At 54.9% G+C, this 24,109-nt stretch overlaps 3 protein-coding genes across 6 annotated transcripts; 1 reads left to right on the top strand and 2 right to left on the bottom strand.

Annotated features, from left to right (window-relative positions):
* Positions 1-1,359: 1,359 nt before the first annotated feature.
* CNTF (ciliary neurotrophic factor) lies at positions 1,360-5,441 on the bottom strand. Of its 2 annotated transcripts, XM_042835556.1 has the most exons (3): positions 5,356-5,441; positions 2,705-2,988; positions 1,360-2,581 (listed from the first exon to the last, which is right to left on the bottom strand). In XM_042835556.1, exons 2-3 carry the CDS (start codon positions 2,816-2,818, stop codon positions 2,108-2,110), a joined length of 588 nt encoding a protein of 195 aa, XP_042691490.1. In that variant the 5' UTR covers positions 2,819-2,988; positions 5,356-5,441; the 3' UTR covers positions 1,360-2,107. The 2 variants fall into 2 exon arrangements, with proteins under 2 accessions (XP_042691490.1, XP_042691489.1); XM_042835555.1 differs by having other exon boundaries at positions 1,360-2,988.
* Positions 5,442-6,198: 757 nt separating this feature from the next.
* Positions 6,199-17,880, bottom strand: ZFP91 (ZFP91 zinc finger protein, atypical E3 ubiquitin ligase). Its single transcript, XM_042835554.1, has 11 exons — positions 17,510-17,880; positions 17,325-17,350; positions 11,942-12,157; positions 11,652-11,688; positions 11,146-11,235; positions 10,552-10,674; positions 8,703-8,753; positions 8,150-8,228; positions 7,777-7,891; positions 7,177-7,276; positions 6,199-6,836 (listed from the first exon to the last, which is right to left on the bottom strand). Exons 1-11 carry the CDS (start codon positions 17,878-17,880, stop codon positions 6,326-6,328), a joined length of 1,719 nt encoding a protein of 572 aa, XP_042691488.1. The 3' UTR covers positions 6,199-6,325.
* A 1,059-nt stretch (positions 17,881-18,939) lies between these two features.
* On the top strand, positions 18,940-24,099 carry LPXN (leupaxin). Of its 3 annotated transcripts, none has more exons than XM_042835553.1 (10): positions 18,940-19,296; positions 20,003-20,170; positions 20,763-20,911; positions 21,021-21,076; positions 21,377-21,479; positions 21,548-21,706; positions 21,775-21,948; positions 22,014-22,095; positions 22,204-22,352; positions 23,082-24,099. In XM_042835553.1, the coding sequence occupies exons 2-10, from the start codon at positions 20,158-20,160 to the stop codon at positions 23,346-23,348; spliced, it is 1,152 nt and encodes a 383-aa protein (XP_042691487.1). In that variant the 5' UTR covers positions 18,940-19,296; positions 20,003-20,157; the 3' UTR covers positions 23,349-24,099. The 3 variants fall into 3 exon arrangements, with proteins under 3 accessions (XP_042691487.1, XP_042691486.1, XP_042691485.1); XM_042835552.1 differs by having other exon boundaries at positions 21,374-21,479; positions 21,551-21,706; XM_042835551.1 differs by having other exon boundaries at positions 21,374-21,479.
* The last annotated feature ends 10 nt before the right edge of the window (positions 24,100-24,109 follow it).

Genomic DNA, 24,109 nt, shown 5'->3' with positions numbered 1-24,109 from the left:
GGGCGGCGGCGGGGGGAGGCTCCGCATCGCAGCGCCCGCGCACCACGCAGCGCCCGCCCCGCGCGGCCCCGGCCGAGAGCGCGCTCGGGGAGGGGGGGCGCCACGCCCCCTTCGAGACGGAGCCCGTGAAGCCACGCCCCCCCCCCCGAGGCCACGCCCCCAGGCGCGTCCTGCCCGAGCGAGTCTCGGGGCGGCCATCGTCCGCCACCTGCGCTCCTCTCGTTGAGTGCTTCCAGCGCTGATTTTTTTCGCTATTAAGCGTAGCGCCCATCGGGGCCCGTTCTGGGGAGAACCACGCGGGTGGCTGCAAGAAAACCGTGCCCTGGTTTCTGGCAGTTGCCCATTGTGTAGCTGGAAACGCCACCTCCGAGCAGGACAGATCGCAGAGGCGTCGAGTGCCTTGGGTTGGAAGGGTCCTTCAGGACCGTGGCAAACTGCTCGGGCAACGTCTGATGTCCTCACCCACGCTGAGCTCTGGCATAGCTGCCAGCAGCTGCCCCGGCCCTATCGGGTTGCAGGGCACTTTGCCAGGGCTGCTGGGGCCCCGCTGACATTCAGGTCACCTCCTGCTTGGGCTTCTGCCCCAGCCCCTCTGTCCCAAAGCCAACAGTGGGACTGGGGTGCGCATTAGGCTTGGGGAAGTGGGGGACTGGGGGTGGCTGTGAGCCCCCCAGGTGCTGCTGAGAATGAGGGTGTGTGGGGAGGAAAGAAAGTTGTGTGCTATTGCACGTAGTGAGACGTGGGAGAGAGCAATGCTTTGAGTAATCCCCCAAAAAATAAATGCCAGAAATAGTTATTCACAAGTGCATGGAAGCAGAACCATGCAAGTAATCCAATGGGAGTTGCAAATCTGAGGCTGGACAACCAGCAGCGGGGAGGTAGGTGCACGTCCTTCCATCACAAGTTCCACCTTATGTGCCAAGCACCCCCATCCCGACCCCATAGGGCAGCCCCTGTCCTACATGCCCAACAAGCACCACAACAGCCTCACCCTCCAGCCCCCTCTGGCTGTACAGACACTGCTGGTGCTGGGGCGGCACTGTGCCAGGAGCTTCCAGCACCCGTTGGGACAAAGGCACTTTGTGCAGGGCCAGTGGCATGGCTGTGCCTCATGCTGTGCCCCGGGGAACAGGAACCCCCTACAGCGTGTTGCTCTTGGGGTCGAGGAGAAGGCAGAGCCACACAGGGACAGGGGATAACGTTGCAGCTGTACCTCCCCTGTGAGCCCTCTGCAGCTTTCTCTCATGTCCTTCTCACCTGCACCATTCCTTCACACTCCTCCCAGACCTCTCACTCTCCTGCCACAAAGAAAAGTACTTAATTAGGAATAAGGCAGCCCAAGAAGTCACAGCACCCCAGTGGCTCTCCACATGCTTTATTTGCTCAGCATCCACCACAGCCACCCTGGAAGAAAACAGTGGCCAACAGTGGCTGTTTGCTTCTCCCTCTCCAGTCTTAAAACAGCTCCCAGAGGCAAGAAGAGGGTCTTTCCAGTCAGCCTTCTATACAAATACCTTCTCTATACCCTGTCCGACCAGCTAAGAAATGCCATCCAGCTCAAATCCCACTCCCCTCCTGAGAACGGCCCCAAGCAGTCAGAGCAGAAATTCAGCACGCAGAACATGCAGGCAGGGTGGAAGCTGTGCAGGAGCGGAGAGAAAAGGGAGCACCTGAACGAGGCAAAGCCTCAGACCTTGCAGAGAGAGGGACAATTCCTGAGCCGGCTTTCACCAGGTGGTGCCTCCACATCCCTCTCACCCCTGCAAAAACCCTGAGGCAGCTCCCCTCCTCCAGAAGCATCACCCGGCCATCAGGAGACAGCAGCAACCCGGTCCCACAGAACAGGATGGCCCTGCACAGCACACTGGGAGTCATGGCTTCCAGGCCATGGTGGGGTTGTGGGTCATCCACAAGGCCCACCTCGCCAGGAGTTCCCTCCCTGTACCTAAGTTTCCACCACAGGGAAAGGGGCCCATTAGGAAGCAGAAGGGCCCTGGTTAGTAGTGTGGCCCCTTTGTTCCCGGAAGCTCCCGCGCCTGTCAGCAGCCCCGCACAGAGATGGGCCCCCAGCTAAGCCCCGTCTGGGCCGGGGCTCCCCACACCTCCATCACTGGCTCTCAGGCAGACCCAGTGCCGTGCCACTGCCTGGGCCATGCTTGGCGAGCTGCCGCAGGTCCCGCACCGACCTGACGGCCCACTGGGCCAGCTCCCGCAGCACCCCCAGGCCTCGCAGCTTCTGCTCAAAGAGGCTGAGGCGTGGGGGTGCAGGGGGCTCGGAGCCCTCCTCAGCAGGGGCCCCGCGGCTCTCCAGCTCCAGCAGCTCCTCCAGGTGGTAGGCAAAGGCCGAGACCTGCAGCAGCACGGCCGCCAGCGCCGGGCCCAGCTCAGCATCGGCGTCTCCCAACTGCTCCCGCTGCTCCTCCAGCATCTGTGCCAGCAGCGTGCGGAAGGCCCGGTAGGCTGCCAGGTTGTCCAGGAGGCGCTGGGTGCCGGTCTGCTCTGCCCAGCGCTCCGCTGCTGCCGCCGGCACCCCATCCACCGCCGCCACGCTGATGGAGGCGTCCAGGCCCTGCCGCTCCACCTGCGGGACAGACAGCTGGGATGGATGCCTGCACAAGGGGGGCCTCCAGCATCCCGCCCCGAGGAGTCTCACGGCAGCAGCCTCCCGCCTCCACTCCCAGCCCCGAGAGCAGGGCAAACTCACATAGATGTCCAGGAGGTCGGTGACATCTGAGCGCATCTTCCTGGCCAGGCGGATGCCGCGGCTGCACAGGTCGTGGTGCCGAAGAGTGGCTGAAGAGGTGTCTGCTGCCGCCATGGCCCAGGCGGCCGTCCCGGACTCACGGCGCAGTGCCCGCGCAGCCCCGGGAGGACAATCCCTTGCTGAGCTGGTGCATTCCAGCCGGGAGCTCTGCTCACGCGTCCGCTGGCCCGGCTCTCCCCCTCTTCCGCGCCTGGGGCCTGGCACGACGCTGCAGATTCCCGCCTCTGGGATCAACAGCAACAGATTATTTCCCTAATTCCCCACTCTTTGCCACTCTAAGCTCGTTGCCCAAAACGCTCTCACCCGGCAGCGACAGGCTCCTTCCTGGGGGCACAACGAGCCCCGCTCTAATCCCTGGCTCAGGCCGGAGCACGGGAAACCGCTGCCGGGAAGAGGTGAGCAGAGCCGGGACGTTGCTCAACAGCTCAGCCCAAGCAGCAGGCTGGGGCCGGAGCAAGGCGCAGCGCTGGGGACAGAGCGAGGCCCAGCCGGGGGCTAGGATACCCCTCACCCTACAGCCTGACCCCAGCAGCTGCCTCCCTCCCTTTTCCTCAAGGCGGTGGGAGCCCCCGGACACCCCTACCCCAGAGGTATGTCCCACAGCAGCAGCCCCTCAGCACGAGTACCACAAACAAACAGCCCTTGGGGTTGGTTTGTTTTCCTCAATACATTTATTTTGGTTACGTGTTACCCAGATGAAAAGAAAAACAGAGTAGAAAAGCAGCTTCCCTTGGCCACCACAGCAGCACCCAGCACCAGGCCCCACAGCCCCCACAGGGCCCCCACAACCTGCACCCATCTCCTCCTACATTTCAGGGTTTTTAATGGGGTCAGGGCCCCGGCTTCCTTTCCAGGAAGGAGAACAATAAAATAAATACAGGGGAAAAAAATACAAAAAAAGTTTATTGCAAACTACTACAATAATTTATTGAAGCAAACTGCATGCGAGTGAAGGAGAGACACGCAGAGGAGGAGCTGCAGGAGGGCTGTGTCAGTTGTAGGGTTTGAGAGAGAGAAAGGAGTTACATCAGACTCTGCCGCACTGAGGGTGAGCAGGCTGTGGTTAGAAGACAGACAGGCAACTTGCTGAGACAGAAAAAAAAAAAAAGGGAAGCAATGAGGGCATGGGAGGGTAAGGCAGGGACCAGAGGGGTTCAGGCCAGGAGCAACACAGGAGGCAAACGAGCCGCTCAGTCCTGCACCCCACAGCACATAGCAGTGCTTGGGGCAGGGGAAGGACGAGGCCTCGCCTCCTGGCCAAGCCCGGCATTGCATCACCAGCTGCAAGCAAGCTCCTGACCCAAAAGCATTCATTTTAGTGTCAGAGAGCAAACCCCAATCTCTCCCATTTCATTTAGTGTTCTGTGCAAGGCTCTGCCTGCCATGCAATGCTCCCTGGAGTGGTGACAGGGCACGTGAAGCAGCTCCTAACTTGGGGGATCGATCTGCAGCTGCCAGCGGGCATGGCACAGTGCAAGCTGTGTGCTCCCCTCCTTAATTCCCCTGGATAGAAGAGCCACACTGCTGGGGATGAACCCACCTCTGTGCACTGCATGGTGCCTCTTCAGTTAGCAGTGCTTCACAAAGGGAATTCCAATTTGACCCAAGCAAGAAGCAGGCCATGCCAGCTAAAGCAACTGCTTTGTTTAGTGTACTCCCACACCACCATGCCAGGAGTGCTGTGCTCAGCCTTCCACTCACCCTCCAGCTCACACACACAGGAGCCACAGTACAGGACCAGCGAACGCCCACACCCAGGGCACAGACCAACACAGAGCATCCCTGCAACAGCAGCGCTCTGCCTTGCTCCAACACAGACTTCAATGTCAGTGGGAAGGGAAAGGGGAAATCAGGACAAGTGGCCCAGTAAGTGCTGTCAGACTTTGGGCTACAGCTGGATTTCCAGGCAGCACAGGCGACAGAGTGGGCGTTTGGAGTCAGTTTCCTGTCAAAACTTTCCAATTCAATTCCATGTTTTATTGCTGATCTCCAGACCCCAGATACTTGACTTTGCCTGGCTGCTGTTACAGACCAGTTCTGCTGAACTCAGGCTTGGACAAAGCACTTCAGCTCTGTTCCCAGCACATAAACACAACTGAAAAAACAAGTAAACTGACAGAAAGCCCAGGTTATTGGTCACCTCTTCCAAACACACAAAGAATTCAAGGCCACCTAGTCTCCACACACAGCTTCAGATAACAGAGCAAAAAGATCCGAGCCTAAAGACCAGACATCATTTCCTATGCAAATTCTTCCACAGGCTCTGAGCTGTCCTAACACACCAGCAGGCAATGACCACCCCAGGGAGCAGAGATGGCTGAGCACAAGCGAGGGGCTCAGCACAGCACACCCCATTACAGAGGCACGGACAAACCGACAGCCTCTACTCCCACGTCAGCCCACTGCCTTGGATAGATGAGCTAAAGACAACCATACCCGATCTCTGCAGAGGAGCACCACTGTCCTGGGCCATGAGAACAAGTATCCTGACTAATGCTGTCCTTCCCGGCAAGGCGAGGGAGTAAGGGGAGCAAAAAGAGCTGAGCTGGGAGGGAAGGAGGGAGATGAGAGGCGGTTGTGCCATCACTCACCTCATCCTCCTGCTAAAACGCTGCCGCAAGGACTCCACTTCTCTTCTCTGGGGCTCTCCCTCTGCTCTGGAAATCCATGAGGTCTGACTGCAGCACGCTGCTTTCACCCCAGCTCTCCGAGCTGCTGTTACATGGCATGCACGTTCCCTACGGCTCTCTGGTGGGAAGGAGCCTGCTGGGAAGCAGCCTGAACCCCTGCTACCCCACCCGCCAAGAACATAACTAAAAAATACCGACCCTTTTATCAATAAATAAGGAATCTCGTTACCACAACACAAAAACGAAACATGTTCAAAGTGCAAATTACTGTCGTCAAACCGGGATGCTCCTCCTTGCCTCTCCCACGCAGGGCTCCCGTAGCCCCCGGGCCTCTCCAAGCAAACATGATCTATGAGCCAGGGCGTTCCCTCTGCTTCCTGCCAGGGATGGGGCCAAGTGTGGTGGGGGACAGGGACTCCTTCGCAGCCTGCCCCGGCAAGGGGGCCTAAAGTGCCGAGCCAAACTCCCACCCCGGGATGAAGAGTGAGGCTGCGAGGACTAGAGTTGCAGAAATGCATAGAAGTGGGACCACGGGGCAAAAAGGGAGTCCTAAGAAACTTGTCCAGAGCACACCAAATGCTTCCTAGCTTGCAAACAGGGCCAGGTCAAAGAGCCAGAAAGGCATCTACTTCGGGGTAGAGCGAAGGGTTTCAGCCTTCCCCCTCCCTCGGAGAAATCTGTCACTCAGTCCGACTTGCTCTGGTAATGGCAGCGCGCGCCCCTTTTCTGCAAAGGAGCTGTGGGAGACAGAAGTGGTTGGGAGAAAGAGGACGTGCTGTGATCCACGCTGAGGGGAGCAGACCCTTCGGTTACTTACTAGTATTTTAAGTTTTGTTTAACTTTTCTCTCTTTCAACGCGTCTCCATTTTTTTTTTTTTTTTCCTTTTAAATAGAGTCCAAACAGTCCCAGCACCCACGTGCTCCCCACCCACTAGGGTCCAGTGGAGTCTGAATCTTCGATGAGCACCTCCGTGGTGGCTCCCAGGATCTCTGTGTTCATCACCAGCCCTTCAGGGTTGGCGCTGCTGCCGCTGCCTACAAAGAGCTTGCCGTCAGCCACCAGGCTCACACGCTCCGCCCCGCCGCAGTACGTCTTCGGCATCCCATCGGGGTTCAGCAGCAGGCAGTCGGTCGGGGCAGTGCTGCCCAGGGGGTCAGGAAGAAGAGGGAGGCCCTGGCCATCGGTGGGCGGCGCGATGGCCTCGGGGTTAGTGCCCAGAATGTCAGTGCTGGTGATCAGGGCACCCGCGTTGGCCGCCAGTGCTTCAGCAATAAGCACTTCTGGGTGGCTTTTGGCTTTGTGGGCCACGACACTGTCCTTCTTCTCAAATTTCTTGCCGCAAATGTTGCAGGAGAACTGGTAGAAGGAGTCCGCATCGTGTTTCTTCATGTGCCAGTTGAGGGAAGCTTTCTGCCGGCATGTGAATCCACAGATCTCACACCTGGGGAAGGGAGAAAGGGGAGGTCACAACACAGCAACATTGGCACACGTCTGTGGAAACTGCTGGAGTAACGAGGCAGCCCAGGAAAAGAATGGGCTCTGATCAACGCGGGCTGTCACTGTAGTGCCAGCTCTTCCTGTTATATCACTCACGCTCCTCAGATCTCTGCCGAGGCACTGCCTCGAGGACCAAGCAGCACTTCAAACGCTCCCACAGAGGTGCGTTTCAAGAGGGCCAGGACTGCACAAGTAGGTTCCAGCCCTGACTTCAGAGCTGCCCCTGAGCTCGGTGTGCATGTATCTAGGGGTGGCTCAAAGGAGGAGAGCAAAAAGGTACTCACTGCAAGGGCTTCTCGCCTGTGTGGATCATTCGGTGCACCGCCAAGTTATGAGAGCTCTTAAACGCCCGGGCACAGTACTCACAGATGTAGTCCCTTTGATCTGAAAAGCAACACCAGCCAGAGCATTACTCTCCTGCAGACCTGCTCCCTCTCCCTGCTCTCATGTGCTGCAGGTAAAGCCGCCCACAAAGCAGCAGAAGCAGAAATGCTGGGAGGCCTGCAGGCACAGCAAAGGAAGTGGCATACCACAAGACACCACAGTAGCTTGATCTGGAGGGCTAAGGAGTGATAGAAGAGTCTCAATCCATTCTGACCAATACTGAAGGAGTGGTAAATTAGGATAAAGCTTGGCTTGTTTGATTGTTGGCAATACTTGCAATGATACTTGCCAGTGGGTGAATTAGGAACTCTGTAGCCCATTTCTGTCATTCCCTTAGAAGATGGTAACACAGAAGGGAATATTACCCTGCCATTGCTGCACATCCCTACCGTCTGCCTCACCTTCACTCCCACCTCAAGCCGTGGGCATTTTTCTTTTTGCCTCCCTGCACTGTTCACCAACCCAGCAAGAAGCCAAGATCCTCCTCCTCCTCCCCATACCTGTGTGGTGCTTGGCATGCCGCAGGAGCTGCTTCTGCAGTCGGAAGAGCCGACCACAGGAGGGATGGGGACACACATACTTTTTCTTCAGCAAGTGTTGGTACTTGATGTGATGCTGAGAAAGAAAAGCAAAAGGTTGTAAGCTCTCTTTTTGATTGGCTAAGGAGGAGGCTGAGGCACACTGATCCCAGGTGGCCCCTTGGCAGGGCATCAAACTCCAGTCGCTAACAAGACACCCTTACATGCAGAGGAGAAAGCCCAATGAATGTAGACATCCAGTAACAGGACAGACACAGAGACACGTGGCCTGATGCAAACTGCCATTCCCTGCCCTCACACAGACAGCATTCAAGAAGTAGAAAATCCCAAATACCTGCAGGTAACGCGGGTGGGCCAGGACTGTGCCACAGCCTTCCATCTCACAGCGGACGTACTGTATTGGAGGCTTCTTCCTAGGAGGTCAGTAAGAAAACAAGCAGTGATCAGCTGACACATCTGAGGGGAGGACAGCAGCCAGATGAGTGAATGTGAGCGCAGCTCAGTAATGTGAGAGCAAGGGATTATTGCTCCAGTATTCCCAATGAGCTGTGCTGACAGACTTTGGCCAAGAGCCCCCTCTGCTTCTAGCAAGACATGAGGGCTCACACAAGGACTAAGAAAACCCCAGAGGATGCCAGGCTCCCCAAAACCCCTGCACACTGCCATGGCAGGAATCCAGCCAGATGGGGAAAAACAGCTGGGAAGAAAGCAAACCCAACATCCATAGGGAAAAAGAGGAATGAAAGCAGGGGAGCCAACATATGTCACTATTTCCTTCTTTTCTTTAAGGCTGATCTTTGTATTGTGTGAGAGAGGTGCCTTTTGAAACAATTGACAGCTCTGTGCATGACACAAAGGAACTGAACTGAGTAGAGGGGACCACTTACCTTCTCTTGGGCAATCTTGGGCTCTTGTCATCTTTTCTTCTCCGTCCTCTCCTATAGCATATAATAGAGTTACAGACAAAATTGTAGGAGGCTTCTTTACACCGGCACTAGGCAGAGGTTTTCAGCTGAGTGCCATAATACTACAGAACTCCTCTACAGTCTTAGGCTGAAAAGTAACATTGCACCCAGCAACTCAAAATCAACCACCACCCACTCTGGATCAAAATGCCTGAAGAGTTTCAAAGGAGAGCCTGCGCAATAGATGGGCAGGTTTCCCTCCAGCAGACATCACACGCTTCACATTTTTCTTTTACATCTGTCAATGTCCAAGTTATTTGCAGTCCTTGATTACATTCAGGCCTTTCCAAGCTGCACATGAGCACACAAGATTCTGCTCTAAGTTCCTGCTGTAGACAGTTAGCGAGTTATTGCCTCATTAACTGCAAGCCCAAGAAAAATCAATCAAGAATAAGTTTGATGCAGATTCAGAGGAAGGCAATGTTCTCAAGAAATAAGTGCTTTGTGTGGTTTGCTCTCACAAGACCTCCCATTTCCTAATGCATTTTTAATAAACATATAATTCTGCCAACACAGTCCAGAACTGATGGTGCCCTCTATTTCCTCTGCTCTGTTGGGTAACATTTCATGCCATGTGAAAAACATCAGCCTGCGTGGCTAGGAAGGAGGGGATTGATGACCTGGCAGCTATTTTTCAGCCCTCTGAACTAACTAGAGCAGCTTGCACACCTGTCAAGACAAATCTATGCCCTGATCAGACCTGTGTTTACATGTACAATATACCTTCCCAAGCAACACCTCTGCCCAGAAGATTGCACCTGCTTGATCACACTGCTGCTCCAAGACATTTAGTGCAGATTGATTAATTCTTTTCTAGCCCATGCTGAGACATTTTACTGATGGCGAGACCGTGCCAGTAAACGAGCTGAGCAGGCACTCTGCATTCAAGCCAAGCCTTCAGGAGCAGCACAGGTTTTCTTACATGTAAAAAAAAGTGTCTGATCCAAACAACACAACCACAAAGCCTCAGAAAGCCTCACGTGGCATTAAAAAAAAAAAACAAACAACAATATCTTCGCAAAAATACTTCTCTCCAATGTCAATCAGCCTTGCTGCAGCTTAGAAGCAGCATGAGAAACTGAAACAAAAGTGTGCAAAGCCCCACGCCGCTGCCAGCAGAGGGAGCTCCTTTTGTTCCCATTTCTCATAGAGGAGATCAAGTGCAAAAGCTGTTTCTTTTCCTCTATCCCAAACAATGGCTTTGACCCAAACGCATAAATGCAGCACTGAAGCACACCCAGGTAGGTATTCTGAGGCTCCACTCCAAGCACCAGTGATGACCAGGCAGCTTCAGTCGGTTCTCTCTGTTTCTCCAAAAGGAGGGATAACACAGCTGGTTTTCCTGAGCTCTGGTGCATAAATCCCCAGTGTACCAAGAGGAGGTTTCCCACATGACCTGTATGAAGTACTCTACCTCTGGGCACACACTGGAAGAGCTCTGGCCTTCCCAGACTAGCTTTCTAACACACTTCAGACTGCTGAGTTTTAAAATCTCTACAGTATTTCACACAGTGTGGCCGTATCCAGGCAGGCTGACAAAGCCCCAGCATGGAAAAATACTGCCTTAACTAAATGAAAACATCACTTCTTACTTTCCCTTGCCAATCATGAGCAGGACACTAGGAAACAGTACTTCAGTCAGAGCAAGAGGCTCTGCCCTATTATCTTTCAGGCCCAGAGGGGAAAAACAACAACAACACTGTTGTATGCTAGCAAGAATGCAACATACACTGTACATGCTGGTACATATAACTGCAGAATTTTTACTCACTTCCTTGGTGGTTCTTCATCTTCCCGAAACTCACTCTCTTCTTTTACCTCTACTTTAATCTCCTTCTGTTTCTCTTTTTCTTCTTTTCCCTTGCCAGCTTTTCTCCTTTGCTTTGGAGCTTCCCTACAAAGACACAAACACAATGTATTACTCCAATATTAATTGGTATCTATTTAAAGATACCCTCATGCCTCTGTCTTCCTCTGAGCCTCTACACCTCTGGCTTGCTGTAACTGGTTCTCCACCATATTAGCACCAAGGGCTGTCTCTCCTTCCATACTCTTTAAAAAGCACTGTCCACTCTTTACAAACAGGCAAAACCTGGATAGGAGTTCAAGTTTTAATCAAATCCCACTTCTAAGCAGAAGTGGGATGGAGGTCTAAGGATGCACCTGACTGTCAACAGGGCTCTAAAAGCTTCAGACCACCTGAGAAAAAACGTTCCCAAGAGGTGAGGGAGATAGGGAACACACTGAACTCAGTGGGAGCTACTCCATGTCAGCAACCAGCATGGTTTCTCCGGGTCACATTAAGCTAGTTCAACTAAGTTATGTTTTCAATCTAAAGACACAATAAGTAGGTAATCTATTATACTTTTCGAGATGGGGCTTGTAGGTTTCATCTCTTGGATCATCTTTGAAGGGAACTTCTTCCTCACTGGCAAGGATCTCCTCCTCATCATCACTGCCAGGAGAAAAGGAGAACAGAGGAGTTAAGCAGAGACAATTGAAGCACTACTGCAAGAATATATATGCAATTTCCCATAGAATGGGAAAGACATGCAGCAATTTTCATCCCTTGTTTGCACTAAGGAGCACAGGTAGGCAGAGTAGCATCCTATTGAGAACAGCTACAACAGTTACCTGCTGCACAGGGAACAAAGCTTCCAAAGCTCCACACTGACCAAACCCAATTCTCCAATACCTCCTGACACCTGCAGCCCATCAGCAATCCAAGCTGAAAATGTGAAGGGCCAGGACTGCACGAGAACACAGCTGCCACCCCTCCACAGACCGTGCCACAAGCATTTGAAAAACTGCTCATATGTTGCTTTCTTGACACTAAACGCAAAGAACTGTCGCAAAAATAAAGTTTCCTACCTGATTCCAGCTGGAGACTGATGCTCTTCTGTGACCTCTGAAAGGAAAAGTCACCATTAGGTTTCAACCTGCGTTCGCTGCAGTGAGCTCATCTGTCTCAAGATACCTCCGCCGACATTCAGCGCCAGGAGTGCTGGTGGCAGAAGGCACTCGTGACAAAGCAGCACCACGCCTGGAGCAGCCACAGTCAGCGCACAGCTCACCGAGCTGCACCCACACGCAGCTCCCTTCACAGGTTCCCACCAGTTGCCCATCTTCAGGCGCCTCACACCAAACTGCTTCCCACATACCGTATTCCAGCTGGTCGGCGTTCGGTTCCGACTTGCAGACGAGCTGCAGGGAGCCAGTCTTGGACCGGGAGGCACGCGAGTTCTCGGCTTCACGCTGGCGGGCGGCAGTGGCCGACCTGCTGCTGCGCCAGCTCCTGCTGGGCCGGGCTGTGCTGACTGGAGAGCCCTGGCTGAGGGCAGGGGAAACCTCCTCCTCCTCCTTCTCTTCTTTGGGATCTGAAACACCATTGAAATCTCACTGTTAATCAACGAGCAGTTTCAAAATCTCCCCATAGTTAAGGTCTTGTTTGGGGAAACCCCTACGCACACGCTTAATCTGAAGTGTACGTTTGGTAACAATCCTGAGGAACCTCAGCTGGATGCTTCTGGTCTCGTGCTGGAGCGAAAAGCATCACAAGCACCGTCAGGTCTGCCTGCTCATTTAGTGCTTCCACAGGTGGTTTCTCTTTGGCTGATGGCTCACCTCCAAATACATTTTGGCAGGACAACAGAACCAACTAAAATGTGCACGCGAGCAAGTTCATCTCTTTAAAAATTAAAATTCCAAGTACAGTTCACCTGATCTCACTTCCTGGTGGTTGCTGGAACACCGGGCCTTAACACACTCAAATGCTTTTTGACATTTCACCAACGACGTGCTAAAGGAATCCATCCTGAGGAGCTAGCCAGGCTCTGTGCTCCAGCTCTCTCCAGCTCTGCCACTGCGTTAGCACACTGGCACAGGGCCTGAGCCAGGCTCAGCTCTGAGACACTCCTCTCACTGACATCCATTTGCATGGCTGTGTGGCCTTCCCCAGAGGGCAGCCAGGCATGGGGAGAGGGGCTGGATGCCAAGCTGTGTTGCTGTGCTTCCCCAGAGGGCTTCTGGACGTGAGCTCCACGCTGAACCCACACTCAGCAGGGAACAGAGGCCCCCTGATGTCCCCTGCCCAATCAGCTCTTCTCTCATTTACTACCAAATCTTTGTGATAGAACTTCTGGTAAGCTGCTTGTTTGGGGCCCCTCCCCAGGCCCTCATTAACAGAGGTGGAGCGACCAACCTTTGACTGAAAAAATATGACTGGAATACAGAATATAAAGCTTCAAAACAGCAACTAAGTCTGATGCTTTATATACACAAAGCCACCTTCATTACAAAACATGAACTATGCCTTCTCTCTGCCTTCCTGGTTGCGTGGACCTCAGCACCAACTACACTTACTTTATGCTTTTAATCCTAATTCTGAACATCCTTAGTTTTCTGAACACCAGATCAAATTCAGAGACACTTGGAAACCATTCTCTAGCATTCTTGCCATAGAGCACCACTATTCTACACACACACTGCTGCCCTCGAAAGACATTTACTCCCTTGGCAGATCAGGAATTTGGCTGATTTCTTGGTAAGAGCTGATGTTTTCCACATTATACATAAGAGTTGAAGCAGACCTCTATCAGAACACGATCCTACAAAGCACACCACAGACACAGCTCACCCAGCAGTTTTGCTCCACTTCTCTGAAGGTGTGAACGAGCCTTTTCCTGTGACACTTTCACCCCCACTTCAGCAGCAGATTTGCTGCTTTTTTATACACACTGTGAATACTTCCGTGCCTCTGAGAAATCACAGTAAGAGGTGCTCCCTTCACTGATTACACCTTACAGTAATTAACATCCCTCCTCGGACACCACACTTAACCTGGTGAAATCCCTCTCCTCCTACCAATGCACCTTTGCAGAAAGCCACATGCTCCTCAGTTAACAGGTTTTGGCTAATTAGAGCAAGAAGCAAGATAAATGGAACACATGTTGCTATTACAGATAATCAGGCTCTGTTCTTTCAACCAAAAAGGTTGCTGCTCTAATCTCTCCAGACTGAAACAGAGGGAGAAGTTTAAATGAAAAGGCTGCTGTTGACTCTGCATTTGATGTGCATAAACTTGTTAATACCATCAGCTCCGGCTAACAGCAGCTTCTGCAGTAGGTTCCTGCCCCCCCAATAAGGCACCTGGAAAATGGATTGTACACCAGCATCCTGTTATTTCCTTGCAAGTGGCAACAGCAGTGACGGACATCAGGTCACAAGAACTGCAAATCCAGAGGACAAATAAGAGCATGAGGTGAGGATGCACCTCTGGTGAGAAACAAAAAATGCAGGGAGCATTGCTTCTCAGATCAGCTGTCACAAAGCAAATGATGGGCCTCCCTTCTGGCAGCAACTCCAGATTAAGACCCAGCACTGCTGTCACTTTCCCAAATCCCATTTCACAGGGCAGTGGGCAGCAGAAGCTGTGACCTGGCCAAGCTGCTGTGCCAAGGAATGCTCCTGCACTCACTCCCTGCAACTCCCCAGTACCGATGCTATCTATCTGCCTCCTTCCTCTGCAAAAATCAGCTGCAGGAACTGGGTGGGCGCCAGCATCTTACAGAAAATCATTCAAGAGTTATGGGGAAAATCCTCTTCTTAAAGTCCTACCAGTCCTTCTCATCTAATCTTGGGAGTTTTTCCTACCTTGAACTCCCTTAAACAGTAACTCTGTGACAAGCAGCTGTATTCTGAGATGCTTTCACCATTCTGCTGATCCTCCCCAACTGCCTTTCAACTAACAGCATCTAGGGTGCAAAACACACAGATTAGCAACGGACCTTAATTTAGCAGGCATCAACCATCCTTCCATGATATGATCTCTTAAGAAAACATTAGTGACAGAAGGGAAAGCTGAGAGGCAATGAGATGCAGAGATGGAGCTCTGCTGTAGTGGTTTGGAGAAGCAAACGAAAACACTCCGGGGAGGAGCTTACGCCAAGAACATCTATCCTCACTCAACACGCTGGCCATCACAGCCCATGGCACTCTTGGGAATTAGCACAGCCTCTTGCACACTCAGTAATTACGTCCCTAGAGCACAACACACAGGGATATCCAACCAAAGAAAGCATCTCTATCTCAGAACCCGTATCCGTTTGTTTGATGTGTAACAGCATTGCCACAAACAAAAGGTATAAATCCCAAAGTCCTGCAGACAAACACATCCTTACCCTAAATCATAAATCAGAATGCTCACACCTTCAGGTGCCTTGCTTCTGTGTCACTCCCTCAGACCCCACAGCGTTTTCTTTATAGGAGGCTTCTGTGAGAGCAGGGCACCTGTTGCATCCAGCAATATGAAAAATGAAGCAGTAAGCACCATAAGCATGTCTGTGTGACTGACAGAGAGGTGACAAGGGCTGGAGCAGTAAACACACATCCCACAGCCAACAACTGAAGAAAAACAAAGTCCCGGGCACGTACCAAACACTCGCTGTCAAGAGCAGAAAGTCCAAACAAACTGCACTCCCTTAACACCCACCAACAGCTCCTTCCTCAGAGAGCTTCCAGCCGTCTCCTGAGGACTCGATGACACTGTGGCCACGCTGCTCCCCACATGGGGAGAGACAAGCGGGTGGCCACAGCCATGGAAGGCTCATCTTTCTCTGATACTCCACCACAGCATCTCAGAAGTGGGTTCCACCACCTGCTGCCATGGCTCAAAGAACCACAGGAAGTGCTCAACTCACAGTTTGGTAATAGAAGGGCATGGAGTTCATTCATAAAATACATATTCCGATAATTCAAGTTGTTCAGGCCAAACAGAATTGAGAATTATTTCCACATGAGCGCACGTGTCACAGAGCACCCAATGTGGCATACACTGCACAACTATACAAGTCCATTTTTAAGCTGAGATTAAATGTACTCCTTCTGAAAGTAGTATCTCTATAGAAACACATTAGGGAAATATTGCAATTGCGTGACTAAGCAGCCAGGAAACACAACTGCTGTGGCTGGCAGCACAGCTGCTCTCATGCATACGGGCATGGCAACAACCATGCACTGTGGCACACCACAGCACTGACTTCACCCTCCTGCAATCTCCCCATCAGACCCACAGAGATGGACCTTTGGAAACAACACACAGCACTTCATCTGCCAGAATCCAGAGGCTCCTCACTGCCAGAAGCCTTGCATGCAGGGAGAACTGCTGTCTGCTCGTACCTCATTGGGCTCCTTCACACATTTTATGCTGAAGGCAAAAAGAGGGGACCAGGGTAGAGCTCCCCTCCTGCACACACATGACCTGTCTGCAAGGAATGCACCTTCACCACTCTGTTTTCATGCCTTTCCAGAGAAGGACACAAAAGAAATGTAATAAAACCTTCTTCCGCTCTCACATCCAAGGTCAGTTAGGACTCCTGGAGCCTCAGCTTTAAGAAGGTACTCCATCAGAGAGACAGCAAACCTGTGAAATGTGTCCCTTCCAAGAACATCCCAAGAACTGGGGTAAGAACGGGACTACCCCATTTCGTATGCTTTGGTGTATTCAAAACACTGGGAAGAACCATCAAAATATGTTGTTAGCACTTCCCTGCACACACCAAGTGGCAGTGCCATGACACTGTTATATGCTGCAGCAACTTTTTTTCACCCAGAAGGATGAAGAGGATGAAGTTTTTACTGCATGAAAGGATGAGCAGAGCATCACGAGCAGTAAACACACATGGGCTCTGTGCTCAGCACACTTTAGTTAGTTCTGCAAAACCATGCCTTGTCAGCTAGAATTGTGACAGATTCCACCCAAGAGGAATAAAGTTGTAATGCTGTCAGATTTATAGAACTATAAGGGCAGACTTCAAATTCTAGGTACAAACTGCAAACAAGAACTGAAAAGCTCCAGTAGGAAAAGTGAACCCATTCTCACAGCAACACAACATTCCTTGTTTTTTCTTCCTGTTATAATTCTCCTGTGCCAGATCATGTGGAGGGACAGATATTCTGCCACTGATCATGCTGCTGCCAAGGCCTGCTTCATAGCAGTTATTAAGACACTGTTATCTCTCCCTCCAAAATCTCAACAAGTTGCACTTGATGATCCTTACGGGTCGCTTCCAGCTCAGAATATTCAACAATTCTATGATCCCTGCGGAAGGAGCAAGGCACAAGATTCACCACTGCTACACATCGCAAGGCCAGAGAAGGTAAGTAGCTGCATACCCACCTGCACACATCTAGCACGTGTCCCTGCACACCTACACCTCTACTCTGAACAGCCCAGTGCAGATGTGAGCCCAGGTGACCCAGCAGCTGCTCAGGGGCTGGCAGACCGCAGCGCAGCAGGCTGCACTTCTGCTAGCAGAGGGATACCCTAGTGGTTATTTGGGAGAACAAAGTTTTTGCAAGTTGGACACACGTGAGCAGCACAGGAAGCTTACGGCAGTTCCACAGCTCTGAGAGAAACCCTGGAAAGGAACTGCATGCCCCCACACACCGGGGCTTTCTCCTAAAGGAAGCTCCAGCAGACACGTGGCTGCCTGCATGAGAGAGCCCTGCTTTTAGCACAGCACACAGGACACACCGGGCTCTTACCTTTGCCAGCAGCTTTATCCGTGCACCTGGGGAAAACAAAAGTAGGGCGTAAGAGCCAGCTCCCAACGCTCCGCGCTGCACCTGCGGGACCACCCCAGGCACAGCCCCGGAACGCAGCCGCCCCACCGCGCCCCCGAACCGGAGCGGGGCCACCCGGGGCATAGGACGGGGAAGGCCGCACTCACCCAGCACGGGGCGCTCCCTTCCTGGCGGCGGGCGGCGCCTCGGCGGCGGGCTGCTCCGCGGCGGCGGGTCGGGCCCCGGGGCTGCTCCGCCGGCGCCGGGGATACTCGGCCTTACGGCGGCGGGAGGCGGCGGCTCCCCCCGCGGCCCGGCTCCGCTCCCGGCCGCCCCTCAGCACCCGGCCGCCGCCGCCGCCGCCGCCACTCTCCTCCCCCTGCTCGGCGGCGGCTGCAGACGGGCGACGGCGTCCCGATGGCGGCGCGGGTTTCTCGGCCGCGGGCGGCGGACCCTGGGCAGGCTGTTGCTGCTGCTGTTGCTGCGGCTGCTCCTGCTGCTGCTCGGCGCCCGCCGGCTGCTCGGCGCCCGCCGGCATCGGGACGGCGAGCGGACGGGCAGCGTCTCCGCGCCGCTCCCGCCCGCCCCACAAACCTCACGCCGCCCCACTCCGGGCTCTCACCCAATCACAGCCCGGCCTCCACGTTCACGCGGGGCCGCCCAGCGCCCCGCCCCCTCCCGGCACCCACCAATCCGCAGGGCCCAAGCGAGAACTCCCCGCCCCGCGACTCCGCCTCCCGCGGCCCTCCCGCCTTTCTCCGCCGCTCGCGCGCTGCCCAGCCAATAGACGCTCTGTTTGCGGCAGGGCCCGCCCCCACTCTGCCGCGCGGCCAATCGGCGTGCGGCTCCCCGCGCAGGCGCGGCCGCACTCTCTCTCCCGCCTCCACCTTCCCTCCCCCCCCTCCGGCCTGCCCCGCCGTGCCGCCCGCCCGAGTGCGGCCCCTCCGGCTCCCGCTCTGCCGTCCCGTCGCCCGGCCCGCCCGGCCGCCCGCCCGGCCCGGCTGCCGTCGCCCGGTCCTCGGCCCTCGCCGGGCTTCCTACCGCCGCCGCTGCCCGCTCCCCTCCGGCTGCCCCCGAGTCCCCTCGCCCGGCGGGCGGGACCGGGCAGGGGGAACCGTTCTCTCGCCCCTCGCCCCGCGCGGCCGCTCCCTGCAGACGGGATGCGGCGCCGCTCGCGGGCGCGGTGGGGCCCGGTGGCGAGCCCTGGTCGGGGGCTGTCGCTTCTCCTTTAAGAAAAAAAAAAACGCCCCGTCGGGCGGCGGGTGAAAGTCGGTGACAAAATGGCGGCCGGCGCAAGGGGGGCGGGGCCAGCGCGATGAGCTCCGCCCACTTCCGTCGGGTCTCCGCGCATGCGCTCGGCCTGCCGGGAATTGTAGTCCAGCTGGGCGCTGGCGCGGCCAGGCCGGAAGTGGGCGCGGGGCACGCTGGGGGCTGCGGGGTGTCCGCCGCGGCTGCCTGCGGGGGTGTGTCGAACCGTCCTGCCTTTAGCAGGCCTGGGTTGGCCTTTGGCGTTTAATTCCGGTCTGTCAGTCGACAGAGGGGCAGTGAGAGTGCTCAGTAACCTGTTGTTCTGTGGAGAACCACAGCCTGATTCCTTCTGGCAAGACCCCAAGCTGTGAGGAGGAGGTGCCCGTCCTGATGCCAGAGCTTCTCTGGGTTAATTGCTCCTTTGTAGGCAGGGCATGAGATTGCTTAATACTCATCAAAATGGCTTGGCTAAAGCACTGTGAACATACAGCTCAGCTCAGGACGGCTCAGCCATCTGCATCCACCGAGCCTGAGTTTTATAACATTACAGCTTCAGGTGCTTCATTGCAATAGAGGCCGTATCTGCACTGAGGGGACAGTCAAATCACTGAGATGCCTACAAATAACCCAAGACCTTCTGCAGACAGGAAGGTTCATTTCTTTTGAAAAGGGAAGTGTCTGACAACCACGCTGCTTCTGAGCCACAGTAAGAATGTAACCACCCACGCTCCTCTTGCCTTTGGGTGGCTCTTGTAATGCTTGCCCTGAAACAAGCTGCGGAGCCTGGAGTTTGGCTCCCGTGCAGCTTTTCCTGAAACAGCACCCTGCTGAATGTCCTTGCTGTGGGACGGTAACGAAAGAGCTGTCACCAGCGTGGACAATGTCAGTAACTAAATGAACCTTGGTGTGCTAGCTTGGTACAAAAGGGCTTAGTTCAGCACCGGTGGCTGAGCTGGTTACAAATGGTTGCTGGTTCCAAATGCTGGGGCTGAAATGGAGGAGGTGGCAGCAGAGATGTGATGCCAGGGAATGTGGGAGGGAGATCAAAGAGATCCCCATGGCATGGGAGGGATGGCAGAATGAGGCTGTAGCAGGACGAGATGTGTTACTGCAGGAGAAGTAGCAGGGAGCCATGGGCTCTGCCAGAATGGCGAGTATCATTTGCTCCCATAGCTTTGCAGCAGCCTTGGAACCATCCAAAGGGGGCTAGCAAGGATGCAGTGTGGGTGCCCTCTCCATGAAGGCACAGATGTGCTGGGGGGATGCAGGGGTGCCTGCTACACATGGGGATGCCATCTCTGCCGTGTAGTGCTGGTGGATCCCAGCAGATGACCACAAGGAACCCAGGTTCCTTGTCAAGTCAGGAGCCCCTTTGTCAGCCACTGCTCACTTTGTTTCCTTTCTGGCCCCAGCCTTCATCACTTGTTACTTGTTGCATGTGATGCGCAACCCACAAAGGAAAAAGCCCAGCGATGAACCCTAGCGTCAGGGGTGGAGGCAAGGCTGGGAGCGGAACTGAGCACTGGTGCAGCCCAGCCTGCTGCTCGCACTGCCCTGCAGAGGCAGGATGGAGGATTTGGGTAAGCTGGGTCGCTCTGGTGCTGGGGAAGGCTGAGCTGGCCCCGTGGCCAAGCTCGCTGCTGGGTCCTGTCCTGGTGGGCTGGAGAGCTTCATCTTTTTTACATTGCTGGGGCAGGTGGGGATGGCACAAAGGGGACGGCAGCAGGGCTGCTCCTCCATCTCGGGGGACAGACGGGCGGTTGAACTTTGCCAAAAATGGAGACTGCTCAAAGGCAGGAAGCAGGCTTCAGTGACGGTGCAATCTTGTCTGTGCACAGTGGGGCCCAACAGCCTGCTGAGAAAGGCGGCACCATGAACAGGGGTGCCCTGGCCCCAGGCAGGGAGACGGGGCCCAGGGGGCAGCTGCCAGGGGTGCCTGTCACCATGTCCTGTCGTGACAGTGGCAAGCTGAAAGTAGAAAGAGAAAGGGCTTTATCCATATGGATATCCCACCACTCTAGGGCACAGGAAGCACCAAGGGTGAACTTTCCTGTGCCAGGGTTGTGCTTGAAGAAACTTCAGGGTGATAGATGTCCATTTGTAAGCTGGAAGCAGCTTACACCTGGGGCACAGAGAGGGGCAACAGATTCCTATTTGCATCTCTCCATGCAGATGCGTTGCTGGCAGAGCTGGAGCAGAGCTCCAAGCCGGCCCCAGCGAGCTACATGTTGCTGACACCCAGCAGCAGGCAGCAGGACGCACCTCCAGGCAAGCCCCCAGCTCCCAGCAACCAGAAGCCACTTACATCAGCAGCCCCAAAGGTAATGCCTGGAGCCTGGGAAGGCCCTGCTCAGCCCACGAAAGGGGTGGGAGTGCTGGGTGAGTGCTGAAAGGTGCTGGGGGCTCAGCCACAGGGATTTGTCCTTTCAGGTGCCACTGCCACCTCGGTCTCAGCCTTCAGGCAAAAGTTTGGAATCTGTGTACAGGTAAAATAAAGCCATGAGATGGCAGAGCCATTGGGGTTACCCCTTCCTTAGTTTGGACACACTCACCTGGCTTCCTCAATGTCTCCACAAAAACCAAGTCCTTCTGTGAGCCGGGGTGAGGGGGTCACATCCTGCTGTGCCTGCTGCCAGGGTAAGGGGTGGGCTTCCAGTATGTCCCCTACCATGGCTCATGGGGACGGAGCAGCTTTTTTGGGGTGAAGGCAAGATGCTCTGTCCCACATGCTCCTCAGTCTTAGGGGTGAAACTGCAGTACCTATTGCTCTCTGCTGTGCCCAGCAGCCCCATGCCGACCCCACAAGCACTGCCTGCTTCGCCAGAACCCACAGCGGCCGCCCGGCAGCTGGATGAGCTCCTGGCTGACCTGGGCCAGATGCAAAGCAAGGTGAGCTGCATCCTGGGGCAGGCAGCACGGGGTAGACCGGAGCCCATCCCTCACCTACCCCATCCCAGCAGCTGGCAGCAGTGGGGCAAGGAGCCGGAGCGCCGGCAGCCCCTGAACACTCGCTGGACCACATGCTGGGTGGCCTGACGCGGGACCTGCAGGAGCTGGGCATCACCGCTGCTCCTGCCGCTGCCTGTGCCGCCTGCCACAAGCCCATCGCCGGCAAGGTGAGCCATGGGGTGGAGCGTGGGGCTCACAGCAGCCCCCAGGACCCTCACTCATCTCTGTCGTGCAGATGTTCACGGCCCTAGGAGAAACCTGGCACCCCGAGCACTTCACCTGTGCCTGTTGTGGGCAGGAGCTGGGCGGGCGGCCCTTCTTTGAGCGTGGGGGGCAGGCGTACTGCGAGGAGGACTACCACCAGGCCTTCTCCCCACGCTGCGCCTACTGCGCTGGACCCATCCGCGAGGTAAGCACGGCCCTGCCCACCTCTGCGCCCCGCTACCCAGCGCCTCACCTCTCCTGTGCCCACAGAAAGTCCTCACCGCCATGGACCAGACCTGGCACCCCGAGCACTTCTTCTGCGCCCACTGCGGGAAGGTGTTTGGAGATGACGGTTTGTATCCAGGGGACATCCGCCTGCTCCCCACCCCATCACCCCACCTGGCACCTGCGTCTCTCCATCTCAGTCCTTCTTTAGTCCATCCCACTGCCTTCTTCGCAGGGTTCCATGAGCGTGGTGGGAAACCCTACTGCTTCCAGGACTTCGTGGTCCTCTTTGCGCCCAAGTGCCAGGGCTGTGAGCGGCCGCTGACGGACAACTACCTGTCGGCCCTGCAGGGCGTCTGGCATCCTGAGTGCTTCGTCTGTGCGGTGAGTGGGCAGCAGGACAGAGGGATGCAGGGCAGGCGCATCCTCAAAGCCATGCCAGCCTTCTCCCTTTAACTACTTGGCTGAGAGATGGCTGAATGCAAGCCAGCAATGTGCCCAGGTGGCCAAGGTGGCCATCAGGATCCTGGCTTGTATCAGCAACAGCGCAGCCAGCAGGAGCAGGGAGCTGATCCTCGCCCTGTACTCGGCTCTGGTGGGGCTGCACCTCCAGTGCTATGGTCAGTTTGGGGCCCCTTACCAGAAGAAGGACATTGAGGACACAGAGCATGTCCAGAGAAGGACAGTGAAGCTGTGAGGGGTCTGGAGCACAGCTCTGATGGGGCATGGCTGAGGGAGCTGTGGTGGTTCAGTCTGGAGGAGGCTCAGGGGAGACTTTATTGCTCTCTACATTGACCTGAAGAGAGGTAGTGAGGAGAGAGGGGTTGGCCTCTTTTCTCAGGTAACATTGAAAGGATGAGGGGGAATAGCCTCAAGTTGCACCAGGGAAGGTTCAAGCTGGCTATTAGGAAAAATTTGTTCTCAAGAAAGTGGTGATGCAGTGGCACAGGCAGCCCATAGAGGTGATGCAGTCACCATCGCTAGAAATGTTCAGGAAGCATGTAGATATGGCACTGAGGGACATGCCTGAGTATGCATAGTGACAATGAGGCGGCAGCAGGACTAGGTGATTTTAGAGGTCTTTACCAACCTTAAAGGCTCTCTCCCCCACAGGACTGCTTGAGCAGCTTCACCAATGGCTCCTTCTTCGAACTGGAGGGCCGGCCCTACTGCGAGCTGCACTTCCACCAGCGGCAGGGCAGCGTGTGCCATGGCTGCGGGCACCCCATCACCGGCCGCTGCATCACAGCCGCCGGGCGCAAGTACCACCCCGAGCACTTCATCTGCGCCTACTGCCTGAGCCAGCTGCACAAAGGCACCTTCCGTGAGCATGGGGACAAGATGTACTGCCAGGCCTGCCACGACAAGCTCTTCCTTTGAGCTCCGAGTTCTGTGCTTCTAGGAGCTGCTGCTTTGCTTGGCTTCCCTGTCATCAGCACCAAGAGCATTGCCCCTGCGGAGCCAAAGATCCCTAGGATTGTACCCCTCTCAGCGTCCCCAGCGCTTCCCCAGCTGAAGCAAACACTGCCTCTTGTCCCACCCCTCCACAACCACAGCATTGTTCCTTTCAAACGCGACAGTCCTGGCCTTACACCCACAAAACCCCAGCTTTCACTTGAGCAGGCTTCCCTCAGCCACTTCTCTTACACTGTCGTTGCCAGTTTAAACAAAAAAAATTAAGAAGAAATTTCTATTTCTCAAGTTGTGCAAATAAATGTAAGCCAACTACGTGCTAGACTGCGTAGAGCTGAAATCCAGGAAGAGGCACAGCAGGAGAAAGCTGTACTCTGGGGCTACACAGTGCTTCAGCTCCTCCCATTACTGTCTTTCAGCAGACACGAACCGCAGTGGCTGGATGTCCAGCTGAGTAGGACAGCCCGAGCTGTAAAGCTAAGAAAGAAAGGTGGCAGCCTCACATCCAACACACACCAACAGAAGGACACACTTTAAAAACTTTATTTATATAAAAAAATCATTTTGTTTGAAAAGCGTTACAAGAGTGTGCACAGGAATCAGACAAGGAACAGTGGGGTGCTCCTGCCCCCTCCACCCTCACCCTGCAGCCAGCTCCCCTGCCCTGCGCAGGAGAGGAGGGAAGGGGGAAGCTTGGTTTTGTGGGTTTTTTTTTTTTTTTTTTGGTT

The sequence above is a fragment of the Centrocercus urophasianus genome, unplaced genomic scaffold, assembly GCF_019232065.1.
Source record: "Centrocercus urophasianus isolate 14NV4802_14NV808 unplaced genomic scaffold, USGS_Curo_1.0 seq_535, whole genome shotgun sequence".
Lineage (NCBI taxonomy): Eukaryota > Metazoa > Chordata > Aves > Galliformes > Phasianidae > Centrocercus > Centrocercus urophasianus.
Note: the sequence above shows the minus strand (reverse complement) of the source record. Positions and strands in the feature narration are given on the sequence as shown.

What these genes read in the sequence shown, in the direction of transcription:
- CNTF (XM_042835555.1), bottom strand. Translation starts at nt 2,818, where the DNA reads ATGGCGGCAGCAGACACCTCTTCAGCCACTCTTCGGCACCACGACCTG.
- ZFP91 (XM_042835554.1), bottom strand. Translation starts at nt 17,880, where the DNA reads ATGCCGGCGGGCGCCGAGCAGCCGGCGGGCGCCGAGCAGCAGCAGGAG. An exon ending in GATGAAGAACCACCAAGGAA is followed by an intron (nt 8,754 to 10,551) that starts GTGAGTAAAAAT and finishes TATATGCTATAG; the next exon opens with GAGAGGACGGAGAAGAAAAG. An exon ending in CCCACCCGCGTTACCTGCAG is followed by an intron (nt 7,892 to 8,149) that starts GTATTTGGGATT and finishes TTTCTTTCTCAG; the next exon opens with CATCACATCAAGTACCAACA.
- LPXN (XM_042835551.1), top strand. An exon ending in TTACATCAGCAGCCCCAAAG is followed by an intron (nt 20,912 to 21,020) that starts GTAATGCCTGGA and finishes TTGTCCTTTCAG; the next exon opens with GTGCCACTGCCACCTCGGTC. An exon ending in GCGCTGGACCCATCCGCGAG is followed by an intron (nt 21,949 to 22,013) that starts GTAAGCACGGCC and finishes CTGTGCCCACAG; the next exon opens with AAAGTCCTCACCGCCATGGA.